The sequence below is a fragment of the Erythrolamprus reginae genome, chromosome 3 (genome assembly GCF_031021105.1).
Source record: "Erythrolamprus reginae isolate rEryReg1 chromosome 3, rEryReg1.hap1, whole genome shotgun sequence".
In the NCBI taxonomy this organism is placed as follows: Eukaryota; Metazoa; Chordata; class Lepidosauria; order Squamata; family Dipsadidae; genus Erythrolamprus; species Erythrolamprus reginae.
In genome coordinates this window covers 195,515,406-195,527,926 of record NC_091952.1, presented here as the reverse complement: position 1 = coordinate 195,527,926, position 12,521 = coordinate 195,515,406, and the positions used below count along the sequence as shown (strand labels likewise).

At 37.8% G+C, this 12,521-nt stretch overlaps 1 protein-coding gene across 2 annotated transcripts in view; it reads left to right on the top strand.

Moving 5' to 3' along the window:
* Positions 1-12,521, top strand: part of RNMT (RNA guanine-7 methyltransferase) — a 24,260-nt gene extending 11,739 nt beyond the window's left edge. For both annotated transcript variants that reach the window (XM_070747467.1, XM_070747468.1), the window contains exons 5-11: positions 1,052-1,167; positions 1,995-2,176; positions 3,254-3,418; positions 5,993-6,110; positions 6,862-6,963; positions 8,921-8,954; positions 11,572-12,521. In XM_070747467.1, coding sequence (XP_070603568.1) covers positions 1,052-1,167; positions 1,995-2,176; positions 3,254-3,418; positions 5,993-6,110; positions 6,862-6,963; positions 8,921-8,954; positions 11,572-11,606 — 752 coding nt within the window. In that variant the 3' untranslated portion in view covers positions 11,607-12,521. The remainder of the gene's footprint in view (positions 1-1,051; positions 1,168-1,994; positions 2,177-3,253; positions 3,419-5,992; positions 6,111-6,861; positions 6,964-8,920; positions 8,955-11,571) is intronic.

The window sequence follows — 12,521 nt, the reverse complement described above, 5'->3', positions numbered from 1 at the left end:
CGGAGGGTTAGAGGGGAAAGTTTATTTATTTTATTTATTTAATTTTATTTATTTAATTTTTATGCCGCCCTTCTCCTTAGATTCAGGGCAGCTTACAACATGTTAGCAATAGCACTTTTTAACACAGCCAGCCTATTGCCCCCACAATCCGGGTCCTCATTTTACCCACCTCGGAAGGATGGAAGGCTGAATCAACCTTGAGCCAGTGATGAGATTTGAACCGCTGACCTTCAGATCTACAGTCAGCTTCAGTGGCCTGCAGTACTGCACTCTACCTGCTGCGCCACCCTGGCTCAACAATTTACAAGGAAATGGGGCAGCTCTGGCGTTCCCCGCCTCGGGACTGCAGTTGCAAGCAAAAGGAGGCGGGGAATCCCGGCGGGGGCAGCAAGCAAATGGGAAATCCTGGCGGTGGCAGTCACAAGGCAGGGGATCCCTGCGGCAGTAAGAGAGTTTACTCGCAGTAAGAGAGCCCACACACCCAGGCTCGGGTGAAAATGGTTCTTAAGAAGAGGCAAACAAATCTTAAACACCGGGTTCGTATCTCAAAAAGTTTGTATGAAGAGGTGTTCGTAAGATGAGGTATCACTGTATTTGACTAATTTTACATCCAAAATTCTATTTATGCCGCCCCAAGTCTATAGAGAGGGGCAGCATACAAATCTAATAAATAAATTTATCATGCCAACCTGCTAGATTCCTATCTAGAATTGTAAGGTGCATTATTGTCCTTACAAAAATGTACTTATGTCAGCTATGTATGCAATAAATATGTATTACATTATGTGACTGAAATGCTTTCTAATTGTTCTTTAACTGAAACTCTTCGATGAACACTCTTTAACTGCACTATCTTATATTGTATTAATTGCAAATAATTGTGTTAAACATTTCCCAAAGGTCTTACTTGTAGGTTTGATTTAATATTTTTTCTGAATACACCTGATGTACTGTATTATAAATCAGAAGTATTTGGCATTCGTTTGAGTTAAGCCTCCATTTTTGCTAAATCTCACAAATGAGTGATATTTCAGCCTTTCTTAAAAAATAGATATTGCTGATGTATCTGTACAACAGTGTGAACAGCGTTACCAAGATATGAAAAATCGTGGTCGCCAGAATGACAGATTTTTCAGTGCAGAATTTATAACTGCGGATAGCACCAAGGTATAGTTGTTTCATATACTTATCTTCTTTTTATTACTTTGAGATTTTTTATTCGTTTGGTAAAATGTGGAAAGTAGTCAATATGACTGAAGCAAAACTTTAGAAAAAGTTGTTAAACTCTTAGAAAGATAATTGCATATTTTATAGACTGAATAATTAATCTAATCTTGTTGGCAGAGGGAGTTAGAAATTAGTCTTAATCATTCCCTCTCTAAAACTAAAAGATTTGTGTTACTGTATTTCAATAAGACAAATACACATTTGTCATTTATGCCATGTGGAATCGTATGTTCAGATATTCACAATGTTATGTAACAATTTTTCTATACAGTAGTACCCCTAGATACGAGCATAATTCATTCCAGAAGGGAGCTTGTATGTTGAGGCAACTCGTATCTGGAACAAATAACTTTTAGACGTTGTTTTTCCCCTCCGAGATAACCAAAAGCAAGGATTCTTGCGCCACCTAGTGGACGCTCGGCTCGTATCCCAAATTTGAGCTCGGGACTAGAACAGAAATGTCTCTCCCCTCGTGGCTCATATCTTGAAATAGTCGCATGTAGAGCAGCTCGTATCTAGAGGTACTACTGTATACTGTTATGTCCCAAATCTACATATGGTTTGCCTAAAAACGTTCTCTTCATTATTTTATTCCCCCGGGAAAAAACCTCCACATATTTTTTCCATAAAATTCAGTTCATCAAGATATAAGAGATATTGATATACTAAATATAAAAAGGTAATTTTAGTTAGGTTTTTGAAAAGCTTTATAGTTAGGATGCTACAATAATGTGTTTATTTTTATTTCCCATTTTTATTAATTTCAGGAACTTTTGTCCAAAAAGTACAGGGATAGCAGTATGTACTTTGACATTTGCAGCTGTCAGTTTGTGTATCATTATTCATTTGAAACCTATGAACAAGCAGATATGATGCTTAAAAATGCTTGTGAGCAACTTTCCCCTGGAGGATACTTCATTGGCACAACTCCAGATAGTTACGAACTTGTGTAAGTTGATTAGAATGAATTATGTGAGAACATATAAATAAAATACTTTTTAAGTCAGATATTTTCAAATACCATGTTTTTTGGAATTGATTGGACAAAGTATTGCCATAACAAAGTACTGCCATAACATTGATGAATATAATTATTAATATCTGCTCATATTATTCACCTTGACTGTTTCATTTGCTTGCCTTCCTGGCACATAAACAAATCAATCCAGCTCTGGTCTGTGGATTTTGGGACTATAATCTAAAGTAAATGTATAATATAAATATCTTGTAAATTAGAAATATTGTATGTCTGGTTTGATTCAGTATTTTATTAGTCCACAGGATTCCTAACACTTTAAAATTTCCAGACTCCCTCTTAAAAAGCACCCTACCCTCTTAAGATATAGAAAAGCATTTTCTGTTCATTAAAATATCAAATTTTCACTTTTCCAAACAATGAATATGAAACCATGAGATAATGGATAATTGCAGCCAAAGATGGAAAATACAATTATTAAGTTGGCTGTGTGGAATTTTGGATTTAAAATCAAGAATATGGCAGCTGAACCTAGGAAGGCAAAAGTTCTTTGGTTTAAGAAAAATGGTATTTTTGCATGTGCCCATGTTCTGAAACACCATTTTGCTTTTAATTTGAAGCCTTCCACAGCCATTAGACTTTGATTATCCTCTGTTAATTAAGTTATTCAGGATATCCAAAGTCATGCAGCCACCACTTTTCTGAGTGTGCCTGTTGAAAAGTCATTTCCCCCAACATGTTGAGGTAAATCTGATGCTCCTTACTGAAGTGTCAAGGCTGTTCCATTTTCCATAGCTGCCTCACTATGCCATCAATCTTGGTAGGAGTAATTTCCACATGTACAAAATGTTCAGATAGTCTTCAAAAGGTCCTCTGAGCAGCTGCACCAAGTTTTTTGTAAGATGTTGATGCCTCACTGTTTTAAAGATACTTTGTTCTGTCCAAAAGGATTTTGGCTTTATTTAACTTCTTAGTGTTTTTTAAATTGGCTGTAACTCTTCTTAAGTGCAACCAAATGTTGTAATTGCCCTTTTAAATGTTTCCGTATAGAAAACGCCTTGAATCTTCAGAAACGAATTCATTTGGGAATGAAATATATAATGTAAAGTTTCAGAAAAAGGGAGAGTATCCTTTGTTTGGTTGCAAATATGACTTCCACTTAGAAGGAGTAGTTGATGTTCCAGAATTCCTGGTTTATTTCCCACTGCTGGAAGAGTAAGTTCTTGCCTAATCTTATTTTTTACATGTTAGTTTAGTTTTATTTCTTTTCAGACTCTTTGCTTTATGTTTTAAATATTGTCTGCTACTTTGAGTAATTGACAGAAAAGTAGGTTATAAAACAACAAAAATACTGTGTTTTATTTAAATGTTTGCCAGAGTTGTTCATAAGTTGGTTTTGCCTATTTTAAGTTTTTCTATGTTAAGGTTACATTTCCTTGAGGAATAACAGAGCCAGGGATAGTTGAATTCGAACAAACTTACTTTTTGTCCACAATTTGGAATTATATAGTAGTCCTCAGGTTACACCTGTATATTTAATGACCGTACAAAGATATGATGATGCTGAAAAATGGACAAGATTGGGCCTAACATTTTCTTGCCCAAATTTCGTAGTGTCCACCTGGGAATTCTCCCTGCCACAGTACCCATCCTCCCATCTGTAGTTTCCACCTGCGGCTGTTACCTGTTTGCCTGGAATTTCTGATTCTTCCCATGGTAATATGAGGTCTTCACTTAACAATCCACATCATTCTGGAGTTATGATGGCAACTGGTATTGCCATTGTTAAGTGATGCAGTTTTAGGATATGGCACTTTATAACTGTACTACAGTAATACCTCATGATACGAACTTAATTGGTGCAAGGAGGAGGTTCGTAAGACGAAAGGTTCGTAAGACGAAACATTGTTTCCCATAGGAAACAATGTAAAGTCAATTAATTCGTGCAACCAAAAAAACCCCCGCAAAAAAACGGCTTTCGGCGACTGCTGGGAAGCCACGTGGCTGTTTTAAAAGGTGACAGCTGGCCTGGGGGGCTTCCCAGCACCCCCCCGAACCCGGGTTCGGGGTTCGGGGGATGCTGGGAAGCCCCCCAGGCCGGCTGCGACCTTTTAAAACAGCCGCGCCGCTTCCCAGCTGTCTCCTGAAGCCGAACGGGGAAGTTCGGCTTTGGCGTTCGGCTTCAGGAGACAGCTGGGAAGCGGTGCGACTGTTTTAAAAGGTCGCAGCCGGCCTGGGGGGCTTGCCAGCACCCCCCCGAACCCGGGTTCGGGGGGGGTGCTGGAAAGCCCCCCAGGCTGGCTGCGACCTTTTAAAACAGGCGCGCCGCTTCCCAGCTGTCTCCCGAAGCCGAACGCGGAAGTTCGGCTTTAGCGTTCAGCTTCAGGAGACAGCTGGGAAGCAGCGCGCCTGTTTTAAAAGGTGACAGCCGGGCTGGGGGGCTTCCCAGCAACCTTCCGAACCGAACCCGGGGTTCAGAAAAAATTTGCCTCTTCTTACGAACTTTGTTCGAGTTACGAACCGGCGTTCAGGAGGCTTCTGGGAAGCCCCGCCGCCCGGCTGTCACCTTTTAAAACAGCCGCGCGGCTTCCCAGCAGTCTCCGAATGCCGGTTTGTAACTCGAAAAAAGTTCGTAAGAAGAGGCAAAATTTTTCTGAACCCTGGGTTCGTATCACAAGTTGTTCGTAAGACGAGGGGTTCGTATCTTGAGGTACCACTGTATTTAACTTTGACAATTGCAGATAACCTGAGGACTAGCTGTAGCTTTTTTCTTTATTCCTTCTTTACATCCTCTTTCAAACAGACAGAATTAGCACTGATTAAAATGAATGGATTTGGTCTTATAGTATTAATATTGCATGCCAACTTTCTTTCCAGTGTTCATAGAATTAGCAGGATGTTGTGTCTGGAAAAAAGGCAAATGTAATTTAAGGCTGCTTGCATAAAAATGCAATTTCCAAAATCATGTAAAATAATTGTTCCTCTCCATTAGTTGTACTTTAACTTAAGTATTGCTTCTAGCACTGGATGCAGTATTTTTTAAAAATGGAGGCAATTTTAAAAAGTGTAAGATACGCCTTTTCAAGTACTAGAATAAGTGACAAACAAAAGAATGCTGCAACATTGCCACAAAGATGCTTTTTGAAAAGGCAACTGGACTTTCCTTTGTTCTGTTTTTTGAATATATTTTGCTTCTAGCCCTGGATTCAGGTGACCCTGAGGGAATAGATAAACCCCAAATGATCTCAAGGACTCTTAGAAAGAGTGTTAATGACCAGTTGACTGCAAGGAATATAAATCATCCTCTCCCGGCTCGTCACCCCCCTCCTCCGTTCAGAATTGAGGAAGCTTTTTGGATGAGAAGCGAAACATCTTCAAGGAAAAAAACAGAAAAGTCCAGTTGCCTTTTGAAAAAGTACCTTTGGGACAACCATGACCTGAATGACTTGAGAATCTTCATAGACAATGCCACAACATGTTCTCTGTAGTTTCAGACTCAGAAAATAGAATAAAGGTATTATGTGAAAGTAGATTCTAATTAAAGTGTTTAATAAATTTCTGTACAGTTAAAATAGTTATTACTCGAGATAGTGAATTGAATGTCTTCGAAAATAATTTAGAGAGACAGATACTTTAATTTTGATTTCCACATTGAGCACAGTGTTGGGCTTGTTGATTTAAATAATTCCTCCTTATCATATATTGCATGTTGTGGTAAATTTACTATTTGAAAACTTAGTATTTTGAGGATTAATAATTTCATGATATGCTATTAAATTTACTTTGCAGAATGGCAAGGAAGTATAAAATGAAAGTAGTCTACAAAAAAACCTTTCGGGAATTTTATGAAGATAAAGTGAAGAACATGGAACATAAAATGCTTCTGCAACAAATGATGGCATTGGAGGTAACTGCTTGATATAGATATAGATATGTATTATCCTAAATTGTTGGTCTGGTCAAGGATTAGGTATTTTTTGAATAATGTATTGTCATTGGATTAAAAGGGAATTTTATAATAGTTTCCATGTTTATTTGCATTTGAATCAAGTGCTTTTAAGGTTTTGACGTTTGTTACTGGCTACTCACTTCTGTAATAAACATTAAAAGGTATTATTTAAAATTTAATTGATGATATTTTGTCTGAAGTAATCTAGGGTCTCCTGCCCAAGAAGGGGGTTGGACTAGAAGATTACTTCCAAGGTTACTTCCAACTCTGTTGTTGTTGTTGTTGTTGTTGTTATTATTATTATTGTTATTATATATGTAAACAATGGGAGTAACTTATAATAATTTGTTTTAAATTTGTTATTGCTATTGACTTTCCTCATTTGTGGAAATCATCAGCCATCAGTCAGGCACACTGGGAATTATGAGAAATGCAGTTCCAACACATTTGGACAGCATCTGATTGCAGAAGGTTAATCAGAGATGTGGGGTGGTATAAATATAGTATCATGTCAAAGCTAAGTAGTTCTTATTCTGTAAAGAGCTTGAATACAAACCACTTCTGTAATTCTGTAATGGGTGGAAGGAGGTATATAAGTTGTGGTGTATAACAAGTACATTTTTTGTGGAGATAATTACCTGCTCATATAATTTTTAGTTTGCTGTCCATGAGTTATATTTGCACTAATTCTACCTAACCTATTTTTCAGAAATACCCTGCTGATGAAGGTTCCAGGTTAGTCTCACAAATAAAAGAGGATTACGAGCATGCCGAGATGTTTAAGAAGGATGGAAAAGCAAAACTACCTTTTGTAAGTATTGGCAGAATTTTATTTATCTGCCTGAAACATTAAGAATTAGTCATTTATGTCAGTGTGAACACAGCAATCTGTGTCAACCAGATCAGTTTGGTTGAAGTCTTGCAATTTAAGATATTTTACTTCACTCTGTTGAATAGGCTTAGGTCTCTATATTAGATCACCTATAGCACATATTCTTTCTGTTCTGGTGCCATTGTGAAGGAAGAAAGTTTTCTTAGGTTGCTGACTTGATATAGATTGTGAAATCAGTCTGCCTCATTGCCCAAATGTCAGGGAGAGATCCCCCTCCCTTCTTAATTTCTGTACAAGGGTGAAACTATTCATATTTTATTATTGGTTTCTGTTTGCAGAAAGGGCAAGAAAGTACTGAAGTTTTGTGTGTGTGTCATGTTAATATTAGGTTTGCTTGTCTAGCAAATTGCTTTTTAAAACAGTCATTATTTGAAATTTCTGAGCCTTAGAAAGAAAAAAATATGTAGTGTAGTCACAGTTGTTTGTTTTAAAGTATGATATTGGCACATAATAACTTACAGAGATATGTTTATATATAACCAGGGCTGTTCATAAACATCAGTCTTGTAGATACATTCATGAAAATTGTTACTTTAATTAACTTGTCTACCTGCTCAGAACATAGTAATTTAAGAGAGTTCAGCTATTGTTTGAAAATACAAATAACGTAGAAATGAATTGACAAAATCCTTTATGTTTTTATTCTTGAAAGTGTTTTTTGCTCCACATAACAAATAGTTATTTTCAAATAAATTGCTATCCTTGTTTGCTTGTGTATGCTTTATTGTGTATGCAGACAATATTTTTCTAAGAGAATAGAGGTAGTCATTATTTACTGATGGTTGAAAATTACAGCGATGGTGAAAAAGTAACTGTATAACCAATCCTTACATTTATGACCTTCACAAGAATAAAGCAAAAGAAAGCTGAAGTAAGATAATAAATACAGATGTGGTTTCATTAGTGACTGCTTCACTAAACTACTGGATTACTGTTCCCAATTGTAGCTGAAATAATAAAGACTACTAATAGTAATATTAAGAAATTGGGAAATAGTGTTATTTCCTAGGTAAAAAAAGCAATTTCTCTAGGCAGATAAATAGTTATAGCCAAGTTAGTTCCTTTCTTTGCTTGCCACAGTATACTGTAATGTATGTGAAAAGTTGCAGAGAAGCTCAGGGGTTTTAAACTGGGGGCCTGTGGGTCGGATGTGTCATGTGCAGGCTACCCCCACTTCAGCTCCGCAAATAGGAAAAAAACATAGCGAAATGTCACATGATGGTAATGTGATGACACAAGTTTGACACCTGTGCAATAGAATAGGTGGATAAAATGCCCAAATCATATCTCAATAACATTGCCGCCACCACAGAAAATAATATTTGCATCTTCCATCCCTCTAATTTCACAGAAATGGGAGGCTTCTTCTGAGAGCTTATCTTTAGATGGCTTAAAATTGAAAACTGGCCAAAAGGAGAGTGAAATGCTCCTAGTTTGCTTGTGCCTGTTGGTTGTTGGGAGAGCCAGTCACGAAGGCAGCGTGAGGCTCCGCCTATTCACCTGGATGTCACCATTTGGGTTCTTTTACCTTCTGTGCATGCACAAAGCGTTCTGTGCATGCGCAGAGGGTAAAAGAACCCAAATGGCAGTGTCAGGGTGGATGGGCGGAGCCTTGTTCTGTTATCGCGACCAGCTCTGTGACAACTGACAGGCACATTGGGGTGAACCTGGAGCATTTCACTGCTGGCAGTAAGTTTTTATATATTTTTAAAGTATGAGATCTTTGTATTAATCCAATGTTCAGCTTCTAACTGCTTAAGGCCAAAGAAGATGCTATTATAGTATTATAATATTGTAGAATTCGGTTTAGCTTTCTAAAGTATAGGAGAACTTCAGAAAAAAATAATCTTTTAAATTTCTTTCTCTTTCCTTTTAGGGAACAATTAGTAAACCTGAATGGGAAGCAACAAGTATGTATTGCAAGCAGTGTTTGAAAATTCCTGGAATAGTTATAAAATATTTGTTTTATGTTTGCTTAGCAACATTTCTGCATTTGTCTTGCTATTGTCGGCCGAAACATGGCCTCCAGGAAGGACGTCTTCGTGACGTCAAAGCTCCGCCCATGGAATTCCCTATTGGGATTCCCCACTTCCGTTTCAGCCTCCAGATCGGCCGAAAATGCCGCCGCCGATTGCAAAAACGGTGCCCTGCCGGGCGGCAGCACCCAACTATAACCTTCTGAAACAGCTGGGCGCTTCTCGGCAGCCTCTAGAACTTGAACCTGAACTTTTGCCGAACCTCTGGGTTAGGCGTTCGGGAGAACACCGAGAAGCCCCCCAGCTGTTTCAGAAGGTGACAGGCAGGCGTCGGCTCTTCTCAGCGTCCTCCTGAACCCGAACCCGAAAAGTTCGGCAAAAGTTCGTGTTCGGGAGAATGCCGAGAGAGCCCCCTGGCTGTTTTAAAAGGTGACAGCCGGGCGGTGGCGCCCAGCGGAGCGCCATTTTGCAATTCTCCCCCCCCCCTTGCATGCATTAATCACTTTTACATTGTTTCCTATGGGAAACATTGTTTCGTCTTACGAACCTCCTTCCGAAACCAATTAAGTTCGTAAGACGAGGTATTACTGTATATATAAAGGAAGCTGTCTGTTTCTCCCATGGCCAATTCTATGTCTCATGCTCCAGAGTTAGTTCAACGGACAGCCTGGTCATCCTCCAACTAGACAGCAAAACCAGGAATGTTGTTTACAGGGAGGTCCTGAGCAATTAATCTGAGGGATGTATTGAAAGTTTATGCTATGCACATAATGTCATCATCTGTAGCAGAAATGTAGCTTATCATCTCTAATGAAATATTTTTGGATGCAACTCAGCATTCTTCCTCCTCCAAACACAATGAGTTGTGTTTCTACCAAACAGTTCCTCTTTGGTTTCATCTGACCATATGACATTCTCCCAATACTCTTCTGGATCATCCAAATGCTCTCTAGCAAACTTCAGATGGGCCCAGATATGTACTGGCTTAAGCAGGGGGACACGTCTGGCACTGCAGAATCTTGAGTCCCTGGTGGCGTAGTGTGTTACTGATGGTAGCCTTTGTTACGTTAGTCCCAGCTCTCTGCAGGTCATTCACTAGGTTCCCCCATGTGGGTCTGGGATTTTGGTTCACCGTTCTTGTGATCATTTTGACCCCACAGGATGAGATCTTGCGTATAGTCCCAGATCAAGGGAGATTATTATATGTCTTCCATTTTCTAATTATTGTTCCCAGAGTTGATTTCTTCACACCAAGCTGCTTGCCTATTGCCTTCCCAGCCTGGTGCAGGGATACAATTTTGTTTCTGGTGTCCTTTGACAGCTCAGTGGTCTTCACCATAGTGGAGTTTGGAGTGTGATGATTTGAGGTGTTGGACAGGTGTCTTTTAAACTGATAACAAATTCAAACAGGTGCCATTACTACAGGTAATGAGTGGAGGACAGAGGAGCCTCTTAAAGAAGAAGTTACAGGTCTGTGAGAGCCAGAAATCTTGCCAGAAATCTTGCTTGTTTGTAGATGACCAAATACTTATTTTCCACCATAATTTGCAAAGAAATTCGTTAAAAATCAGACAATGTGATTTTCTGGATGTGTTTTATCATGTTGTCTCTCATAGTTGAGGTCTACCTATGATGTCAATTACAGGCCTCTCTCATCTTTTTAAGTGGGGGAACTTGCACAATTGGTGTCTGACTAAATACTTCCCCCCCCAATGTAAATTACTTATTAATCTACAATAGTTCTTTTGATGACCGTTCAAAGTTATAATCACAGTGAAAAAAGTCACATAATCATTGCAGCAATTCCATGGTCATGTGATCAAAATTTGGGAGCTTGGCAATTGGTTCATATTTATGACAGTTGCAGTGTCCTGGAGTCATGTCACAACGGGGAAGCCAGATTCACTTAAACAACTCTTATTAACAACTGCAATGATTCACCAACTGTAGCTAGAAAGATTGTAAAATGGAGCAAAACCCACTTAACAAATGAGTGACTTAACAGCAACAAATTTTGGGTTCATTTGAGGTTGTAAATCGAGGACTACTTTTATTTTTAAAAAATAATGATCTTTTAAGTAAAGGGAACACTCAAATAATGATAATGATCTCTTAAATAAAGTGAACACTAAAATAACATCCTAGATCTGAATGAATGAAATATTCTCATTGAATACATTGTTCTGTACAAAGTTGAATGTGTACAACAGCATGTGAAATTGATTGTCAATCAGTGTTGCTTCCTAAGTGGACAGTTTCATTTCACAGAAGTTTGATTTACTTGGAGTTATATTGTGTTGTTTAAGTGTTCCCTTTATTTTTTTGACCAGTGTATAACAACAAGTACATGTGCTTTCTGTATATACACATTAGAAGTAGTTCAGGCTATATTATGAATGATAATGATAATAATTTAGTATATATGAATAGAACTTACATAGTTTCAGGTTTGTATATGTACAAAAAGAAATGAGTATTGGGAACATCTTAATTGTGAGAACATTTTTGACATGAGATCAGGCTGTTAATATTTTACTTCTTTCTCTCCCAGGTCTGTACTTGATTTTTGCATTTGAAAAATTTTAAAAGGAAGAAGAGAACAATGAAATACAGATGACGTGATCAAGCATCGAAACTGACAGCTATTTTATATTTTTATGTTTAAGTGTGTGCAGGAAGCAACCATGCTTATATTTGAGTTATGGCTGCCTGTCTGTGACAGATGGATTTTTGTTGCTATTTGTATGTGGTGTATATACATTATATGTGTTATGCCTTTTACTTTTTGTGTGGTATGGCTAGGTTCCTACTTTTGACGAAAGATGAGTTTTCTGGAATACTCAGGGTGTTTTCAGGTACAGATTGTCACATTGACTCCTTAAAGTTGTATTGTGACAGTTGTCACAGTACTGTATGAAGATCTGATCATAATGTACTAATACAATATTGTAACTGCTGCCAATTAAAACATTTAAGGAATAAAGAATTTGGTAATTATATTGTTACAAATTATAAGACTACAAATTACATTGCCAAGGACCACAAGTCTACTTACTGTTACACTTGTTGCAAAATAAATTTCCAAGGATTATCGTTTGAGATCTGCTGCAAGATGCTGTTGGGTGGTATAAAGTTGTAGACTAGTAAATTTGTAAGCACTGAAATGAGTCTGGATCAGTATTTGCTGCAATCATTAGAAATGTTACCCTGTTTTGAAACCTGTATTAGTGGGCATTTTCTTTAGAAAACCTTGTGAAGAGCTTACATGATTCAACAGCTCTTTCATGTGTATGGGTTCTGTGTGTGTTGGAATACCAGAACTTCATTATTAATGGCTTGGATTTTCTATTTCACAGTGGAGTATTTTCACTGTTAAATTAATTGTGGTTGGTATGTAGGCATGGGTAATATTTGGAGAAATACTGTACTGTTTGTATTCCTTAGATTGTAATTTCTTTTTAAATAGGTAATGAAAATTAAAAATATTTCTCTTCTTATCAA